At 40.2% G+C, this 21,792-nt stretch overlaps 1 protein-coding gene across 6 annotated transcripts in view; it reads right to left on the minus strand.

Moving 5' to 3' along the window:
* EFR3A (EFR3 homolog A) overlaps positions 1–21,792 on the minus strand; it is a 121,113-nt gene that overhangs the window by 19,599 nt on the left and 79,722 nt on the right. For 5 of the 6 annotated variants that reach the window (XR_012644337.1, XM_074986648.1, XM_074986651.1 and 2 more), the window contains exons 11-19: positions 13,564–13,728; positions 11,927–12,041; positions 10,888–10,939; positions 7,356–7,528; positions 6,453–6,528; positions 5,458–5,619; positions 3,003–3,134; positions 1,631–1,698; positions 809–936 (exon numbers count right to left, since the gene is read on the minus strand). Coding sequence is in view for 5 of the 6 variants with exons in the window: in XM_074986648.1 (XP_074842749.1) it covers positions 809–936; positions 1,631–1,698; positions 3,003–3,134; positions 5,458–5,619; positions 6,453–6,528; positions 7,356–7,528; positions 10,888–10,939; positions 11,927–12,041; positions 13,564–13,728 (1,071 nt within the window). In the remaining variant the exon portion in view is untranslated. The remainder of the gene's footprint in view (positions 1–808; positions 937–1,630; positions 1,699–3,002; positions 3,135–5,457; positions 5,620–6,452; positions 6,529–7,355; positions 7,529–10,887; positions 10,940–11,926; positions 12,042–13,563; positions 13,729–21,792) is intronic. The other variant, XM_074986649.1, reaches the window with a different exon arrangement.

Here is a 21,792-nt window from a genome sequence, read left to right on the forward strand (position 1 = left end):
TAAGTACAGTACTAGTGTTGTTCTAATAATCTCCCTGTTGTCACAAAGTGCTTTTGGGAAAAGTACTGGGAGATGGATTTGTTGATTCACCTGGAAACGCAGGTAGTGGTGGGAAAAACGTGAGATATGGCCTTAGGTGTTTCAATTTAAAAAAAAAGAGGCCATGTATGGCAGGCGTGCCATCAGGTTTACTACTTCTCTTACGTGCATCATTGAGGAGATGACAGCTACAAATTGATAATCTCCTGTATAGGTGTCTTCACAGATGTGTGTAGAGAACAAGTTGACATGGACTCAAATAAAAGTATAGTTAAAGCCCTGGGTTAACATCCCAGCCTGGAGAGGATGGTGTTACAGGTAAGAAGAAACTCCTCCTGGTGGGTAATTAAGTTTTATGAATGCCAGGGAGAGATGTTGAAGCTTTTGGTCTCTATCAGTAGGATTGGAGCAGATGCTGTTTTATGTAAGGGCTTGACTATATATGATGTAGCAATTCATTCTGGCAATAAGGGAATTTCAAATGTGGCACTTATTTCAAAGAGCCTGCAGCTATACAGCCAGTCTGCGTTTTGAAAGCAGCACTTTTGAAGTGCACCGAATATGCATGTCAGCGCCTCTTCCGAAGTGCCTCATTAACATTGCCCTTCCAAAAGGGAAGGGCATGTGTAGACCCAGCCAAATTGTACTATAACTAAAAAAATTGATATTCTACTTGAATAAGATTGGATATGGCTGACAGATCAGACGAGATAAAAAATAAATTTAGTAACTGTTGCAACATATGTAACACTGATTAGCACTTACTTACCTGTTACCTGGGGCACATATGGCACTGACAATCTTTCCACACTGTATCCGCTGCCGCCTAACGATTCTGCAATCTTGTTTGTCAGGAAAAACAAGTTTTTTTCATGCTTCTCCAAAGACTTGGGAAGACTGTTAAATTACATATATTTAACAACGAATATTTATTAATACAGATGTATGAATGTAATAAAATAAAAAAACATGCTGAAAGTCAACCACCAACTAATGAGTAGTGTTGATATTTTGACTGAAAACATCATAGCTGAATTGGTTACTGATATATTCAAAACTCTAATTTCTCTGTACATTGAAAAAATATTATGAGCGACCTTAAAAAGACACACCTCGAAAATCTGGAACTTAACGTTTCTTCTTCACCTACTCTAGAAGTTGCTAAAATATTCTTAGCCTCATTTTCATCCACCAGCTCAAAGTAATTGCAAATAGAAATAAGTTCTAATAAATTAAACAAGTTTACATTCAAGAATAACTTTCCCAGCAATCTTTCCTGGCACTGTACTTTGGAAGTGTTTCAGTTACCATGTTACTTTTTGAAATTACACAGAGTACTAATATGATATCTAATATTGCTCAGATGCTGTAGCAAGGGGCGACTTACTTCTGACCAGCTTTATTGAAGAACTTGGAAATGAAATTTCTGACTTTTTCTTTAATATTACATTTTCTTCCCCAGTTTGTGTATCATTATCGTTCTGTGCCACTTCCCCCTACTCCTGTGATTCACAAATGTTTTTTTTTTTTTTTTTTTTTTTTTTTTTAAAATTAAAGAGCGAACATGTAAAAAATATTTTTATCTACATACACGCACTTGTCTTTGAAGATATTTTCTGGTAGAAAATAGGGGGCTTCCACAGTTCGTGTTTCAATAACCTGAAAAATAAGAGAAATAATTCAGGCTGTCTTGAAATGAATGAATTAACCTTTTCATTTTTATTCTTAAATATTTAGTACTTATACATGCACACAATATTGTATACCTTATATAGCAGTTGCCATCACAATGATAAATTACTAGTTTGAAAGGTTTAAGATATATGTTACCATCAACTAATTATCTCTAAAGTTACTATTTTACTTATTTTAGACTGTTTGCCAGATCTTCAGTTGGTATAAATCAGCATGGCTTCTCTAAAGGCAATGGAGCTATGTATTTTCCACTCTGAAGTTCTAGATAATAAATATAAAATTACAATTATAATGAAAAGCAATGTAGGTGAACAAAAATAAAATGTATCAGAGGGGTAGCCCAGTTAGTCTGTATCTTCAACAACAAGAAGTCGTGTGGCACCTTATAGACTAACAGATATTTTCACAGTGTTGACAAGGTCTGTTCAGTCACAGAGGATGTGGCCCATTATCAGCAGTTAATGTGGAGGTGTAAACATCAAGAGCAGAATAGTAACAGAGAGGAAGCCGTGCTAAACACTATCAAAACAAAAAGCAGTCAAGTAGCACTTTAAAGACTAGCAAAATAGTTTATTAGGTGAGCTTTCGTGGGACAGACCCACTTCAGACCATAGCCAGACCAGAACAGAGCAGAGAAACTGCTTTTGCAACTGGCCAACCACTCCCGTCTCTGTTCAGTCCTTGGTTGATGCTATCAAATTTGCAAATGAATTGCAGCTCTGCAGTTTCTCTTTGGAGTTTATTTATGACTTTTGTTGTTGTTGTAGGATTGCTATTTTTAAATCTGTTACTGAGTGTCCAGGAAGACTGAAGTGTTCTCCTTCAGGCTCTTGTATGTACCATTCCTGATGTCTGATTTATGTCCATTTATTCTTTTACGTAGAGACTGTCCAGTTTGGCCAATGTAAATTGCAGTGGGGCACTGCTGGCACATGATGGTATATATTACACACATCTACTGGCCTTCCCCTTGACTGAGATTCCCTCTTTCAATCCTCCTCTGGAACCCCCACCCCGACCTCTGCATCTGGTGAAGCGGGTCTTTGTCCATGAAAGCTTATGCTCCAAAACATCTGTTGGTCTATAAGGTTCCACAGGACTTATTGTTTTTAAAATTAAAGTGCTACATTGAAAGAGGTGATAGTTAATGGTATGAGCTTGTGCATTTGTACAATTGTAGTATCCAATTCCTACTGAGCCAACAGAAACTGCAGTATAGTAGTATTAACATTCACATATATCAAATATCAAAGTGACTGATACACAACCTTGCTGATATGCTGGCAAAAGGCAGGAACTGCAATCATCTGACTTAGAAAGTTGAGGTAGGCTGCAACCAATGCCATGACACCACAGCGATTGAACATTGGCAAATTATCCTCATTAATTATGGCAATGTCCTACAATAAAAAGAAAAACGTAGAGTGGTCCAGTGTTTAAAAGGTATTTCAAATTTACATGAACGCTTCACAATCACAGTCAGTACCCTACAGTAGGGTCGCAACATTCATGATAGTTCGGTGTTGAGAACCCTCTCGAATTCTGAGTATCATTTAGTGAATATAATTTTATTCTGGCTGGACTTTTGGGCAGCAGTGGAGCGAGGGGGAGCCTGGTGGCGGCCGTGGGGAGCAGGTCAGAAGCAGTGCTGTCCCCCTGCCTGGCTCTCAGAGCTCTAGGGAAGCAGCCACTGGCTCTCCCCGTCTGGAGCCCCGGGGAAGTGGCGGCTGCTCGTGTTCCCCACCTGGAGCCCTGGGGAAGTGGCGGCTATCAGTGCTCCTGGCCCCTGAGACATGGGAAGTCAGCCACTGGCAAATAACTGAATCCACAAACGTTAAAGTCGCAAATGTCGCGACCTTACAGTACCAGCTAATATTTAATGCCTTCTATATGAAGGCTTCAGTGCAATTCACAAACACATCTTCTTAATATTCTTGATGTAGGTAAGCAATAGCCATATTCTACAGCAGGGAACAATAAAAGAGAATGCAAAGACTCTCGGTTACACCTTGAGCATGGTAGAGCAAAAATGGGCAACTAAAGAGTGGTAGCTGCTGGCCAGGAATCCTGCTCTGAAGGGTTGGCAATGCTGTAATCCTTCTAAAATAACCTTTTGATCCCCCTCCCTTTTGGGTCAGGAACCCCTTGTGTGAGAAATGCTGGTGTCCCCTCGATATCTTTATAGCCTATGGTAAAAGCACAATAAAGTCCAGATTTCATGGGAGGTCACCAGATTTCAGAGTCTGACGTCTTTTGTGTGGCTATAAATTTGGTAGGGCCCTACCTGTGGTGGTGAAAGGTACCTTTAGGCACCTAATCCTGTGTCTTCCCCACATGACCCCCTTTCCACCTAAATGCAGTGCTTCCAGGGAAATACAATTTTTTTAAAACAAATTCATAAGAGGATCTAAAAATGTAGATAAAATATTGGCATGAATCACAGGCAAAAATCAACCAAAACATAAATATTAGTTCTTTAATCTTCTGGAAATAAGTGGTTAACTGTTAGAAAGGAAAAACTGCTCATTTAAGAACACATGATAAATCATTAGAAAAGCCAGGACTGCATTTCAGGACTTATCTTTCCAGTGCTCCTATAACCATGGTATCTAAATTGTTCAATCCATTCTCCCATTCGTTCTTTCAAGTGACACTGCATTCCTTCTGTAATATGCAAGCAAACAGGTGGCCTGTTTTCCAAAGATCAAGACGAGGCTGGTACTCAAACCACATACTTAAGAGTTTTACACTAAAAACCTTGGCCTGTGTTTCTGATGACATGTAAATCCCCATCCCAAATTAAAATAATCTCAGTTCTCAACTTTTCACTTTATCATTAAGCTAATTTGCTATATATTTTTTGCTATATTGTAATGGGGTTCCAGGGTCCCTGGGCTCTGCACCCCATCTGCAGGAAAGAGTGACTATCATTCAGCAGGTAGAACAGAAGGTTTATCAGCCAACAGGGAGAGAGCATAATACAGAAGCAGTCAGTCCAATCCATTTTGTGGAGCCAGGGCCTTGCACTCTCCTTTGTCTCTCTCTCATCCCAGACTAACTGCTTTCCAACTTTCCACTCCATTTCAAATGGTGCCAGGTTCCACCTTCCTCCTTTGCCCTGTTCCTCAGGGAACAAAGGCATCACCTGAGGGCTCAAATTACCACTATGACACCTAGTGAAACTTGGGGAAACTGCAGGGAACTCCAGGGCATCAGAAAACACCTGCTACCTAACCCAGGGAATAAAGTCTTCACATACCCCACAATTTACTCACCCAGAAAAATTATAAAAAACAGAATCATCATCTGTAGGCGAACACTCATTTCACAGCATTCATCTTCAAAAGACAAGCCTTGGAGCTTATATTCAGAACTTTGAATCACGCACTCAATAGAATGATCAGGGATTCATGGTTCATTACAACAATCTGTAACACACCAACCTGCCTTTGTCCTAGCAGGGGAAAGGTGTCAACTGCTCACTTCCCTTGAATAGTCTCTTACATTGGGAGACTTACAACATGTGTTAACTCCTTATGTTAAGCAATTCGCCCACCGTGTTATTTAGCTGAGACAGAGGATTTGTCCTTGACCTGAAGAAAAGTTCTGTGTAAGCTTTTTTCTTACACCAACAGAAGTTGGTCCAATAAAAGATCTCTGACCCACCTTGTACCATAAATATACCATGAACAGATTAACCCAGATTTAATTCCTGAATTTTACCTGTAAAGCAATGGCCAGTTGAATGAGGTCAATAACCACTTCTTCATTAGCTAGTTCAATTGTGATAAGAGCTAGAGAAGTATACAGCAGCTCAAAATTCTTTTGGACATTATCTTCTTCTTTACAACCTAAGTAGATGTGCCTGTACAACTGCTGCCCATGCTATAAAGTGCAGAAAAGGGATATTAAGTGCAGAACAGATTATTCAGATAAAGCTTCTTTTAACCAATCACGTTATTAATCACAAGAGCACTAGGTCTTCCACTTTCAAGGCAATTTTAGAACAATATGCCATTTATTGTTTCTATCCTGAAATATCCAGGCCTAACATCACAGTTACATGCTCTTGTGGTTACCTGGTATCATTTTGTACCAACTCCGCTCCTTAAGCATGCTATTCTCAGTTCCAAGGAAAATTGGGGTGACTGTTGGGTCACTAACCTAAGACAACATTCACAGGACTCAGAGTGACTGGTCAGATTAATAGCTACAGCCCTGAAGGTTCCTTGTGTTACTGTTAAGTAAAGTAAAATGCTAAAGCTAGGTCTCTGGGCTACAAACGTTATTTTAAAAAACCAACCAACCAACCAAACAAAAAAAACCCCAACCCAAATAGCTGAAGATAAGACCTGCACTGGAGGACCACATGGAAGTTACTGGTGCTCCATGTAAGTCTGGCTGCAAGGCGCATTCTTCAATATCTGGCCTAAAGTTTACAATCCTGATTCTGCAAAGATTTACACAAAGTAACTTCATGTATGCAAGTACTCGCACAGAATTTGGGATTAAACTGTAAATTCTTCAGCATACAGATCTGTCTTGGAAATGCTGTAGTACCTTGGTTTTAAGTAGTTTCAAATTAAAACAAATTTATAAAGTAATTTCATATTGAGTTTTTTTTTAATTTCATGTGAAAATGTAGCAAAAGACAAGTTAATGATCCATCTACTTTTCAGGCTTCTTCAAAGAAAAAGATAATTGCTTCATGCTTTTACCTTCTTAATGAAGCTCACATCTTGCCTTGAAATTTTGTCTCGTTTTATCTTTAGATCGGAAACATCTGGTATTATTCTATAAAGGCGACAAGTACGTAATTTTAATAAAATAACCTATTTATAATTTTTAAGGGATGTTGTATAGGGGGAAAGAAGACTGATATACATGAGCTATTTGAAAGATTCTTGCAATTTCCATTTTAATTATACCCACGTTTAACAATCACATTCAATTTTCAGTTTAAAAGAAAAACACAAAAGTAATTATGAGTAAAACACAGACAAATGCATGAGCAAAAACTATCTTCTACAAAGCAAAAATATAATTACACACTTAATTAAACCAACAACTAATTAAAACATCCATTTAATAAATACAGGTTGGACCTCACCAGTCCCAATCAAGTACTAGCCACCCCACTGGGCTCTCTGTGGCCTGCTGCAGAGGTCCTGATGCTGCCTGCACTGCCTCTGGTGGCTCCATCGGCTGTCAGCCACCAGACCAGCTCTACTCCTGGCAGCTGGCAACCTCTGGTGCTGAAGCTCTCTGATATAGCAACATCTGTGGTCTAGGAGGATGTTGCTGGACAAAAGAGTCCTGGCCAAGAGAGGTACAACCTGTAATACATTAGGGCTTGGACATACAACTCTCTCTGTTCTTCCATCCATATAACTGTTTTCCATTTTGTTATGGCAAGACGAACTGCAGTATGCATAGTAAACAATGTAAGACATGGCAAATTGTGCGTGTAGATAACCATACCTATAAACTTAAAGCCTGGGAAAGTAATGCATTAAAATGTTTGTGCTTGGAAAAACATAATTAACTACATGCATTACCCCAGCATTTGGACATTAAACCCAAAACAAATATAATAACTGAGGCTATTAAAACAAGAATACCTTATGCCTCTAAGTTTTGCTCTGTTGTCATGCCGATCAATAAGATTGTGCAATATTTCCAGCACCAGCTGCCTTAGTTCAGAGTCTTCCATGAGTGAAGGAGACAATAAAGGATCAAGAAATGGAGGAGGAAGAGCAGCAGTCATAGTCTTTGCATTATACCCTGAAGTGACCTGTTCAGCATTCAAGAGAACATATTACCACTCTAAGCCATTGTTATGTTGCTAGATAAGACTTATTCTCAACTCTGACTCTGAGGGCTTGTCTACACTACCACCTTCCTTTGAAGGAAGGATGGTAACTAGGGTGTTGGGAGTTTACTAATGAAGTGCAGTTTAAACTTTGAAGTACCGGCATGCGTCTAGTCACAGTGCACCCGTCGGTACTCTGAAGTGCCGGGGCAACTTCGAAGTCCCCTTACTCCTACTTCAAAGTTGCCCCGGCACTCTGAAGTACCGGGGAGTGTGCCGCGACTAGCTGCGGGCCAGTACTTCGAAGTCTAAAACTTCGAAGTTGCCGCGGGGGAGAATTTGCTTAATGAAGTGCTGCCTATGCATGGCAGCACTTCATTAGTAAACTCCCAACACTCTAATTACCATCCTGCCTTCAAAGGAAGGTGGTAGTGTAGACACAGCCTGAGTGAGCAGGTTTTGTTCAAGTGTGAAATTTTCTGACTGCTTTTTCATGAAACCTTAAGAAGATTTAAAAAAAAACCTGGAATTTCTGGGTCTCCCTCTCCCCTGCTAAAAAAGAGACTGGAACAGGTTGGAGTGGATGGGGGCAGAAAGGGTCAAAAGAAGGGGAAAATGGGCAGAAAAATCTGTACCCACTGGATCACGTTCCCCTCCAGAGCCTGAAAGGGAACCCAGAGATTCTTGAGTCTCAGCATTTCTCTGCTGTCAGCAAACATCCATGACAATAGCAAAATGTGTCTCATTCTTCTCTAACATTGGTCCATACGCAGGTGACAACCTACTACTGCTAGCAACTGTTCTGTTAGCTCAAGTGGCAGAGGTCTGTGTGGTGGGTCTAAAGATTCCAACTCAGCTGATGAACCAGCAGGATGCTTATGAGGCCACATCTGGATTTTTTTTCCAGTTAGTTTCTCGTAACTTCCCAAGTTTTAAAAAAGCAATTATTAGGAGAACATTAAGGTATCAAAGCAAATATTAACCAAAAGTATTCTTTGTAATCTAACCGCTGTTTTCAAACATTTATGTTTAAAGAAGAGTCAACAGGAGAAATTCTCCACTGATATAACTCCACTAATATCAATGAAGTTACTTCAGCAGAGTATTTATTCCTTTGTATGAGCTGTGTCTATGACTCTGTACATTCATCTTTGGTGTTGCAAGAACAGTAGAACCTCATGAGGGCTGGGGACTTACAGAGTCTTAAGTTCTCAATCTTACTTGAGACACGAGACCTTAAGAAATATGTTAAGACTCTTTTACACTACTTATAAAAGAGATGCTATAGTGAGTCGACAGCGCATGGGCATTATACAGGAAAAAAGTGAGTTTTCATGGAAAAACCCCATGCATTTAGTATATCCCTTTCCCCATTCTCTTGCAGTTACCTGAGAATTTAATGCTACAGTAACCATGACTTCCTACCGTTTGATTTTATTAGTCTTTGAAGTTTGTTATAAAAAGCATAAAATCAACATTCTACAATAACAACTGGAAGAGAAATGTAACTGATGAATGCGACAGGCTTGAGACATACTGAAAATGTGTTTGCTCAGTAGATGCAAATCCTAATAACCAATGCTGAAAAAAAATTAATTCAAACTCTTTTCTCAGTTGTTCAGTTAAATAAATCCCATAGACTGTGCACAGACTATAAAATGGCAAAATTAGTTTTAAATGTATCTTGGGTTATTGATGTCAAGGCTTTTTAATGCATGCATGCCTATTAAGACTAAGATTTTATCATGTGTATTTTTAGTCAAAGTGAGGAATTAAAGAAAATTTCAAGTAACTGCATGACCTGTCTTGAACTTTGACTAAAAATATCCATGAGGGAGCTGCTGGGTTTCCATAACCCCCTCCATGGTTGGGCAGGTGTAGGGAAGTCACAGAGGTCTCTGGAAATCATTGATTTTGTGAACTGTGTGACAAAATTGGAGCCTTCCCTATTGTATAGCAACAATGATCAAAAGCACAGTCTAAGTCACTCTGCAAACACTTTGCCCCCACTACCAATAATGGCTTATTAAAACCGAATAAAACTCACGTTTCCTAGAGCCCTGAGGTGTTTAGTAAATTTCATATTTATGTGTGATGTAAATTGCTGAAGAAACTTGAAAATTTAAAAAGTATGTTTATGAAAAGTCAATGTTTCTAATTATGCTTGTTCAGAACATGAAGGAGGTTTGGGAGGTGAGGCACTTATGCAGTACTGGTGATTGAAATGCTGTTCCATTTTAAGACATAATGCCTCCTGACGCACTAGGAGCTTAATAAATGCCCACTACCATACCTCAGAAGGGTATAGAAAGTGTTCTACTAACTACAGCTCTCCTCGAAAACAAGAGGGAAAGAAGGCTCCACTTTGAGGTTGCTAGCACTGCTGGCAGAACTAGCCCATTCAACTCCCTTACATTGTATGGGCCTACAGCTATGCCTACATGAGAGGCTTTTCCTGGCAACAGTGTTTTTTTCTGACAAAAGCCCATAGATCATCTACATGCAAAATATGCTTTGTCAACTGCTTGTCAACAAACTCCGGCAAATCTGCTGGCAGTGCTATATCTCCCCTGTTGAGGTATAACACCTCTCTTGACTGTGTTGTGTCGACAAAACAGCCATGTAGCTGCTCTGGGGACCTTCTGTTGATAGGCTGGGTTTCCAGGTCACCAGGCAGCCCTGTTTGCAGAGCTTCTGGTCAGCCGTTCTGCTGAGAGAAGGCCAGGCAGTCTGGCTGCTCTCTATCAACAGAGAGGATTGCTCCTTCCATCTGCTTTTATATGTACATGCGATCTGTTGACAGAAGTTTTGCTGGGAAATCCTTTTCAAGAGTGACTTCTGTTGACAGAAGCTTCTTGTGTAGATGTAGCCTGGGTGAATGGAGGATTATATCCCTAATAATTGTAAACCACTTCTGCATGAGGAGCAGAAGTGGAAAAAATAACCCAAAAGTGACTTGAGTAAGAGTACTGCTGCCTGGGGGTGGGGGGGAGGGGAGGGACTGTTCTTAAGTACAAATCACTGATGCCCCTCTAGAAAACCGATGTCCCTCTAGAAAACTACTTGAGTAAAAGTACGTGTGTGCACCCACATGCACAAGCACATACATCACACCTCTATTGTACTCACGTACCCGAAAATGAAAGCAGCTGCAATTTTATTCAAGTATCATTTGGGGTACTTTTTCCACCTCTGTTGAGCAATCTATAAATTCTATATATCTTGGTAACGTGAACACGTGCACCAACTTTCCTAACGTCACTAAAAGAAAAACTCTGTATTCACAGAATAAGTTGTCTACAGCATCTTTTTAAAAACTAGGTTTAACAAATGAGGCTTACCATAAGTAAAGATCTCAGCAACATGATCTGAATCCGTCTGGTTCCCAAATCCCTAGAATCAGAGAGGGTTGGGGTGGGGGATTACTCAAAAGTTAGCTTGAATCAATTTCTCTAGCTAACTTTGAAGTAATATTCAACCATAAATAGTGTCTTAAATTACTTATTGTGTGCCAAGAGAAAACACCAAGATAGGAGAGCAAGGTATAAAACTAAAAGGAAAAGATGAACACCTACACTAAAGGGACAAGCAAATTGATAAAAATCTGTTTCAAAGCAATAGTTACACAACTGAGTAATCAATTAGCCACGAAAAACACCAACAACAGAATAAAAACCCTCACATAAAGTAACACAGGACAATACTGTAAATAGAAAGGGGTTGACATTTCAGAAGCATCCCAATTTTAATGCCTCCTTATATGAAGTGCTGAACTTGGTAAATGTTGAGCCTAAACGTCAGAAGTGGTAAGCACTGGTAGCGTCAAATGAGTTCAAGTGGAATTGCGGGTGCTCAGCATTTCTGAAAAAGCAAGACTTAAGTGTCCAAGTTGGACATCCAATTTCAAAATCAAAAAGAAGCCATCTGAAGTGAAACAAGTTCAGTATAATTTCCCCAGCATTCCTTCACCTTAATTTCACGTACAGAATAAAGCAGAAAATCTTCTGGATTACTCAGCTCCCTACAAAATTTGTAGCCAGAAGACAACTCTATGACTAAGAAAGATTACTTCACAAAAATGCAAAGAATTATGTAACATTAAGTGCATTGATTTTTAGCAACACCTGCATAAGTTTCAAAAGCAGGAATATTGTAGTGAATGATGCATAAGGCTTTCCAATCAACTGTAATTAAAGTTGCATAATGGACATTGGATTCATACTGCTGTCACTGTGTGGCGCTTCTCTCTCCATCACATTTGATAGAAATTTAGCAGCTGAGAGTTACTCTAAATTTCATTTTTTTCGAACTCCGTTCTGATGCTCTGCTAAAGAAAAGAACTTACGTTCAGAAGCTCTAATGAAACAACAAAGTACAAACCCAAGGTGGCTTGTATCCAGCGAATGTGAGGATGTCCCGAAAACAGGTACTTTCCCCATAATGAACATCATAATCTCTGACCGCTGGTAATCTGGGAGATTGCTCCCAAAAAACCCTAAATAAAGATGGAGAGAAAGATGACATTTCAAGCTACTTCTTTCTTTATATAGAGAGGTTCACAGATTTACGAAATAAAATACCCACTCTATCTGGGTCTCTTGTACCTTTTGAAATTTTCTATTTTGTATTATAGCTGTAGTGTAACAGGTAGCTGAATCATCATTTGTACAGCTCTGCTCACTTGCGTATACACCATCTTGTCATGACTGCCTCATTCTCCCTCTTGCCCCCAAAACACAATTTCTATTCTCATCTTTCCTGATTAATTATACTAGTTAAACCAAGGCCTTTGACATTAACTGTACGTTAACAGAGTGCTCAGGAGCTGGAAATTTTCCAAGGTAGAAGAAAATTGAATTTACATTTGCACTTTCTTATACCAATATTAACCATGAATGAGGTGTTCAAAGAACTACTAAAGAACATGAGTATGCTCTTTCCTCAACTACGAATTACATAATGTTAAATCTGTATTCTTCAGCTAGAATTATTTCTAACACTATGACAAAGTTTTGCTTTACAAAGCTGTCTTACAACAAAGTTGAGAAATAGTTAATGCATCTGTAAGGATTAAAGCATAAAGAAATTTAAGAAACATCAATTTTCTAGCAAAAATTTGAGGTACTCAAGACATAAATAACTATGGGAATTTAAAACAGTTTTCATTAAATGTATAGCAACACAAATGGTACTAAAGTAATAGGCACATCTGAAAAGAGAGAGAAGCTATGCTATGCTAATAGAATTATTTACAGAAGCAGATGCTAACACAGGATTTTATGCACAGTACTTTTTTTGTACTGGTACTTGCCAGTACTGACTACCGGCACCTCAGCAGCTCTAGCCATGGGACTGGCTGGGGAGGGGTGCAGGGAGGCAGCTGAGTACTGGCGCCTCTTTTTTTTTTTTTTAAATAAAACCAAAAAAGTACCGATTTTATGTATCTTGGAAACACTGCAGTAATCCTGTAAACACAAGCAGCCATTAGGTGTCATTGTTGCTACTACATGTCATTTTTGAACAAGTTTCCAAGCAGTAACAATTAAAATACATCCTTCTTCTGTATAATGAGATAGCCATGCAGTTTCCACGTCATATAGACATGCATGATAGACAGCACACATTAAACACAGAATTTAAGACAGCAGCTTTATATTTCAAGGATTATTATGTTTTAGGTAAGAGGAATAAGCCCATAGGTTTTATTAATATTAATAAGCAATATGATCTGCAGAAGTAACAGCATTCTATTTTTATTGTGCCTCAGCCCAGTTAACAAGTAATCCTCCATCCCACAAATCTAGCCTGTTTTCCAAAAGCTCGTGCAGTCAGACATCTCACTCTTATTTGGTTGGGAATGAAGCATAAGAAAGAAGAACTGAATAGCAAGATCTTTACATATGGAAATGCACAGTGTTTAGACTTCATACCCATGTCAGTTTAAGTTAAGTTTCTGACGTGAGTACATGTTCAACATAAGAAACGAAACAAAACAAAAAACACAACACTTCACTCACCAATTGTTTGAATAATGGCGTTCTGGACAATCCTCTCATCGCTTTCTTTGGAGCTTGTGCTGAAACTGGCACTGCCAGTTGAGCTACGCCTGTCACCTAATTCAAAATCAACACTGAGACGCAAGTGCTTCAGTAGTGTGTTAAACACTTCCAAGACTGTTGGTCCTGTGGAGTAAGAAACAATGATGGTGGTGGTTCTCACCAAAATAATGCCTCACAAAACTAGACATCTTCAGCAATCCCTTTTCAAGAGATGTGCAAGTAAAGCTGAAAAGCACAGGTGAACTTGACTTCTTTGAAGGAGAAAGTAAATTAGGCAAAAATTCAAAGTCTTCAACACAGAAACACCGCGAGCATTATGGCTATTTTAAAGATGGTGACTCTCTTTACAAGCATAAGAGTGCCAGGAAAATCTGTCCTGGAGCCTTTTGAAAATGGGACTTCAAATTTCTCTCTTATGCACACACCCTACCTAAGTCCCTGAACTTTGCAGTTGAAGATCCAATAACAGTAAAATTTAAATGTATATTCTCGCTGAAGCTTAAATCTTTGTCTACATTAGGAAAATTAACCACTGCTAACAGGTGTCATCAATGGACGTAACCGAACATACACAGGCAATTAAACTAATGGTATATCTACTAAGTTGTGTCGACAAAAAAAGTATGTTGACACCAATACTTACTAGCCAGGATGAGTTGTAATTAATGTCATCCCTAGCCTCTGTCAGAAGCTGGGACTGGACAACAGGGGCACCTCTTGATCACTCAATGATTACGATAAACCCTCCATTTGACAGACTAATGGGGGAAGGGGTATCTGTTATTCCTGAAAGTCCATAAAACGCGAGGGTTTACTGCCCTGCCCCCCTGCCTCTCCCAGCCCCAGTCTCTCCCCCTCACCAAAAAACCAACCCCGCTCCAAAACCAAAAGATAAAATAAAATAAAATAACAAAAATTAAGAAAACCCTGCCACTCACCAAAGCTGCCACTGGAGGAGCCCCCGTCCTCTGCCCTGACTCAGGTCCACTGTGCATCTGGCACCCTGCCGCCACTAGCGGCTGAGGCACCCACTGCGTGGGGCTGTGTGGAGGTGCCCACTGTGTGCCACTGGAAGGGCCACCTCGTGGTGTGAAGGAGCCGTTGCCACTGCACTCTCCTCCCAGCAGGGGGCGGTCCACAGCAGCATGAGTCTCCCTCCTTTTTTTTTTTTGGGCAGTGGTGGTTAGAATTTAGGATTTTATGGATGCCAGCAGACTTTGGGAACAATGGGGGGATATCCATTATTGCCAAAGTCCGCTAAATCAGGATCTGTAAAATCAAGCCTTTACTGCACCATGATCTGTTCATTGCTTCTGGGGCACCTGTCATTGGCCACTGACAGAAGACAGATACTGGGCTAGATGGAACTTTGGTGTGACCCAGTGTGACTGTTCTTATAACCATGTCCACTTTGAGCGTACCATCACTGACAGTATGAGCAATGCACTGAGCACATGCATCCCACAGTAGTGTTGTGGAAAGGGTAGAACAGGAGCAGTCCAATGATTTGTTCTGTTCCCCAAACAGACCAGCACACACAGCTACCAGATGCTTCCTGGAGCTTTGAAAGGGGATAGGTGCAGGCCTGCATGGCAACAGAAACTAACACCGCGCAGAGAGACCAGGGTGGGCACTGCAGGATACTAGCAGAAGCTGGTTCTGTGGATAAAACAAATGGCAGAGTCTATACTGGCTCTTTGTCAACAAGAAAGGAGGGGACAAGAGAAAAAAGTCTCTCATGGGTCAGAAGATATTTGCTACTGAAACTAGGCATTCCCCCTCCCACCCCAAGGAAAGTTGCATTGTAGCGTGCGTGCTCTCCCTGTTTTTTGTTTGTTTGGTTGGTTGGGGTTTTTTTTTGGCTACAAAACTTAGTAGCATAGACATTCCCTAAGAAACTGAGTTCAACAGTTTCAGAAACCTCAGTAAAACCTGCTTCATTTCCAGGCTGAGGGTTCCAACCCAGTTTTGACCACTCTCTCTCAGATGGTGTTGAATACAGTTTGTCTTTGTCTACCACTTTCATTAAATCTTTTCAGCTCAACCCACTGTTGTCAGTAATGGATTGTTTTTTTGTTTTTGACTTTCCATATTATAGGCAATGCTGCTAGGTCTAATTGTGCAAGAAGACCATCTTACATGAGGAAGGGTCAGGCCATTGCTTGGATTAACAATGCAAAACAAAAAATGCAAGCAACAGAGGAAAGAATGCAGAAAAAAAGGAGCTCTTAGGTTAGAGTAGTACCCATAGACTAAGGCTGCATCTACACAAGCCCCTTCTTCCAGAAGGGGCATGGTAATGAGCAGCCTGGAAGATACCAATGAGGAGTGGATGTAAATTTCCTGTGCTTCATTAGTATATACCCATGTGATTCAGAGTCTGGAAGAAGCTGTTTTGAGCTCCAAAAGACACGTGCAGAAGTGTGGCCCATGGGGATCTTCCAGAAGGAAACCCTCTTTCCGGAAGTCCCCTCTTCCTCAAAATTTTGGAGTCTGGAATCACGTGGCCATATGCTAATGAGGTGTGAGAAATTTACCAAAATTCCAAAAGAAACTACAACAACTACTTAAGGAACTCCCTGCTGCTACTCGGGACCTTATTCACTCAGACACACCATCTGAGCCCCGACCTGGATTATTCTATTTACTTCCCAAAATCCACAAACCCGGAAACCCCAGACACCCTATTATTTTGTGTATTGGCACCATTACTACTGGACTATCCAGTTATGTAGGCTCCCTCCTCAAACCCTACGCCACCAGCACTCCCAGCTATCTCCGAGATACCACTGACCTCCTGAGGAAATTACAAAACATCGGACACCTTCCTGACAACACCATCGTTGCCACCAGGGATGTAGAGGCTCTCTACATCAATATTCAACTTGAAGATGGACTACAAGTGATCAGGAATATCATCCCTGATGTTACCACAGCCAATCTGGTGGCTGACCTCTGTAACTTTGTTCTCACCTGCAATATTTTCCGATTTGGGGACAGTTTATACCTCCAGATTAGTGGCACTGCTATGGGCACCTGCATGGCCCTACAATATGCTAATATATTTATGGCTTACTTGGAACAACAATTCCTCAGCTCTCGTCCCTCATTACCCCTCCCTTACTTATGATACATCGATGACATCTTTATCATTTGGACCCACGGTCAAGAGACTCTAGAAGAATTCCACAGAAACTTTAACAATCTGCACCCTATCATCAATTTATGCCTAACTACTCCACACGAGAGATACATTTCCTGGACACTACAGTACAAATCAATGATGGCCTGATCAGTACCACACTCTACTGGAAACCAACTGGCCGCTACACTTACCTACATGTTTCTAGCTTCCATCCTACACACACAACAAGATCCACCATTTACAGTCAAGCCCTTAGGTACAATTGCATCTGCTCTAATCCTACTGACAGAGACCAAAAACTACAAGATCTCTACCACACATTCATAAACCTGACTTACCCACTGGGAGAAGTAAAAAAACAAACCAACAGGGCCAGACGAATACCCAGAAACCAACTACTCCAAGATAGGCCCCAAAAAAACCCAACAACAGAACACCACTGGGAATTACCTACAGCCCCCAACTCAAACCGCTGCAGTGCATCATTAAAGACCTACAACCTATCCTAAATCAGAATGCCACACTCCAGTAGGACCTAGGTGACAGGCCTGCTCTCTGCTATAGATAACCTCCCAACCGCAAAAGGATTCTCACTGGCAATCACAGGCTATACCACAATACTACCAATCCTGGAACTTTTCCTTGCAACAAGCCCCGCTGCCAACTTTGTTCACATATCTATTCTGGAGATACCACCACTGGACCTAACCATGTTATTCACAGAATCACAGGCACATTCTCCTGTTCCTCAGCTAACATCATATATTTCATCATTTGCCAACAATGCCCACACGCTATGTATATTGGACAGACTTCGAACATTCTTCAACAAAAAATGAAAGGACAGAAAACAGACATCAAAAAACTTCTAACTCACAAACCTGTCAGCCAGCACTTTAACGGAGTGGGCCATTCTGGTAATGAGCTGAAAGTCTGTTTTAGTGAAAACGAACTTTAATGATCGTTTTTAATGACTGTTTACAAAGAGTGCTTAGAACTCTCATTTAAATTCAAATTTGACACATTAACACATGGTTTAAACTGGGACAGCTACTACTTGGCCCATTATAAGGACTCTTTTATATACTTTGTTTTATCTAACTCTTCACTTCCCCACCCCACACCCACCTCCTGCCGCCCCTCTGCTCTTCTGATCTGCCAGCCTTGATAACAATTTTTCTGATTTGTCAGCCTTGATAATTTTTGCACCGCTGTACTTTATATATATTGAGTCTGTTCTGGTAAGGCTATGATCTGAAGAAGTGGGTCTGTCCCACGAAAGCTCATCACCTAATAAATTATTTTGTTAGTCTTTAAAGTGCTACTTGGCTGTTTTTTTTTTTTTTTTTATAATGAAATTGTATATTTCATGAACTGTTACTGGGAGAAAGTATCAAATGGTGTACAATCTCACAAAGGCTGCTTAGGAATAACTGAGGGAGAGGAGCACTTGAAAGACTAGCAAAATGTGCTAGTGCTACTTGACTGCTTTTTGTTTTGATAGCGTATAGACTAGCACGGCTTCCTCTCTGTTACTATTGAGGGAGAGGGAGTCTGATACGTCTTCCAAACAATGTAAAAATTCCTTTCTATACAAGACTGACAATAAATGTGAAGAAGTGGGTCTTAGTCATGAAAGCTCATGACCCGATACATTTGATACTCTTTAAGGTGCTAAAGGACTGTTTGTTGTTTCTCCAGCCTCACAATTAAGTGTAATACATTTCTTCATTTAAGAAAGTAATTGAAAGTGTATTTAATTCCTAATTTTTCAAATTAAAAACAATTTAATATTAACAGTTGTATGGTATGCCTATTTATTATATTTTAAATACATTTCCAATGATGAACATATCTGGAAGTGTATTTTTCAGATTCCAAAGAGCATAGTGCATTTGGAATATTACTTTCCAAGTGACAAAGCCAAAATCTATTGCTGGGTCAGCAGCAGTCTGTAGGAAAGCTGAAGAGTAGGCTTTTCGGGTGCCTTTCTTGCAGGCTAACAGAATATCAGTTACTAAGAGATTTGATAAAATGAAAGGGAACTTAGAATCACACAACCATAATTATTCATAGGTGGCTGGAGCCTAACATTGATTTTTTAATTACAGAGGATTATCATAATGGAGGGAGGCAAATAGCAGCCTCCCCCAAAACCAGTGCTCTTCAACGTATTCATAAATTATATGGAAAAGAGGATAAGCTTAGAGGTGCCAACATTTCGGGTAGCTGTTAAAGCTGACTGAATAGGATCTCTCAAAAATGGGTGACCAGGTGACCAAACAGCAGATTAAATTCAATGTGAATAAATGCAAAATAATGCATAACAGACAAGTAATCACAATTACAAAATGATGGGATTTAAATTAACTGTTTCCACTAAAGGAGGAGACCTGAGGTCACTGTGGATAGTTCCCTGAAAACATCTGTTCAGCATGCAGTGGCAGTCCAAAAAAGCAAGCTAAATGATAGAAACAACTAGGAAAGAGATAGATAACCAGAGAGAAATATCACAATGTCATTATATAAATCTGTGGCACGCCCACACCTTGACTTGGGTGCTCAGATCTGACTGCCTCATCTCAGAAAAAGAAATTAGAGTTAGAAAAAGTATGGAGGAGGGCAACAAAATGATCAGGTGGGAGGAAACAGTTTCCGTATAATGAAGGATTAAAGCTTCTGGCACTGGCTACTATTAGACAGGATTCTAGTCTAGATGGACCATTGGTCTGACTCATTCTTATATACTAAAGATCAGTATTGTAACATGTATTGTGCCCCATTCTGAGTGCCACATTTCAGAAAAGAGATGGACAAATCTGAGAAAATCCAGAGAAAACAAACAAAAATCATAAAAGCTCTAGAAAAATGACCTAGGAGAGAACACTGAAAGAACTGGGTGCTTTAGTCTGGAAAAGAGAAGACTGAGAAGAGACAATTTTAAAACACCTACAAATTTCTCACAAGGAGGGAAAAACAAATATTCTCCATAACCTCTGAGGACAGGACAAGAAGAAAGGGGCTTACATTACAGCAAGAGAGGCTTAGGTTGGACATGAAGAAAAGCTTCCTAATTGTCAGAGTAATTAAGCACTGGAATAAAATTGCAGGAACAGGCTGTGGAATCTCTACCAGTGGATATTTTAAAGAGGAAGTTGGACAAACACCTGTCAAAAAATGGTCTGTGTTGCTTAGTCCTGCGAGAGTACAAGGGACTGGATCTGATGACTCCTGTATGTTCCTGAAAGTTCTATTCTTCTATCAGAGAGGTAGCTGAGTTAGTCTGTATCTTCAAAAAGAACAAGAAGTCCTGTGGCACCTTAGAGACTAACAGATATTTTGGAGCATAAGCTTTCATGGGCAAAGACCCACTTCATGACTCACGCATCTGACAAAGCAGGTTTTTGCCCACAGAAGCTTACGCTCCAAAATACGTTAGTCTACAAGATGCCACAGAGCTTCTAAGTCTTCTACGTATCTAAGTCCATTAAAGGCATCTCCCCAAGTAGATTCACTGCTCTGCCTTAATTTTTCCTATTCAGGGCTAGACAAAGTTAGAAACAATATCAGAGAGGTAGCCGTATTAGTCTGTATCTTTGAGAACAACCAGAAGTCTCGTGGAACCTTAGAGACTAACAGATATTTTGGAGCATAAGCTTTCATAGGCAAAGACCCGCTTCATCATATGCCTGAGGGGGGGAGGGGGTGGTTTCAGAGGGGTATTTAAAGAGTGGTGTCCCAGTAAAAGGGAGGGCCAGAGCTGACAAGGTCTATTCAGTCAGGGTGGAAAAGGCCCATTATCAGTAGTAGTATCAAAAGAGGAAAAAAACCAAGTCAGATAAGACAGGGAGGACATGGCCCATTGTCAGAGTCTGATGTGGAGATGTTAACACCTAGGGCAGAGAAGCTCCTTTTGTAAGGGGTGAGTCACTCCCAGCCTCTGTTTAATTCTTGGTTAATGGAGTCAGATTTGCAAATAAATTGCAGCTCAGATTTCTCTCTCCATTTGATTTTTGAAATTTCTTTGTTTTAGGACTACTACTTTTAAATCTTTTACTGAGTGTCCAGGGAGATTGAAGTGCTCTCCCACAGGTTTCAGTACATTACCATTCCCGATGTCTGATTTATGTCCATTTATTCTTTTACGTAGAAACTGTCCAGTTTGGCCAATGTAAATTGCAGTGGGGCATTGCTGGCACATGGTTATCATCATCAACAACCATGGGCTCAGCGCCCATTGGTGTCTGATGCCTCTCTCACTATTTCCTTCCATTTTTCCCTATCCAGTGCAAAGTGGCTTAGTTTCTATAGACTAGCTCCGCACCAATCTACTATACCATCTGTACATTCTCTGTGGGGTCTGCCTCTCCCATTCAAACCATCCATTATGCCGAATACCAGGGTCTTGATTTTTTGTTCGTCGTTCATTCTGCAAATATGTCCAAATAGTTGTAGCTTCTGTTTTGTAACCTTCTGCAGCAGGTCCTCTTTCTGCTGTCTCTTCCTATATAATTCCTCTTTGGCGACCTTCTGCAGCCTTCCTTTTCTCAGAATCTTTCTATAACAACTCCTTTCGAACGCCAATATTCTTCTTTTTGAATCTTTCGTTATCACCCATGTCTCACATCCGTACAACATGCTGTTGAATACACGTTTTCAAGACGCCCAGCCTCATTCTTAAGCTAATTGCTTTGCTTTTCCAGATCTTATCCATCGCCTTCAAACTCACTCTTGCTTTCGCTATTCTAATTGCTATTTCCTTCTTACACTCTAGATCATACGTTATGTTGCTCCCCAGATATGTAAACTTCTCTACATTTTCTAGTTTAATATCATCCACACTGATCTTCCTTCCTATTTCCTTATCTCCAAATACCCTTGTTTTTGTTTTATCGATGTTCATAATCAGTCTGTACCGCTTCCCTTCTTCATTTAACACCCACACCGTTTGCTCTAGCTTCTCCTCATCTTCCTGCATGATAACTATATCATCCACGAACCTCAAGTTGTTAATTCTTTTCCCATGCACAGATACCCCTTCT

This window comes from Carettochelys insculpta, chromosome 2 (assembly GCF_033958435.1).
Source record: "Carettochelys insculpta isolate YL-2023 chromosome 2, ASM3395843v1, whole genome shotgun sequence".
Taxonomy (NCBI): Eukaryota; Metazoa; Chordata; order Testudines; family Carettochelyidae; genus Carettochelys; species Carettochelys insculpta.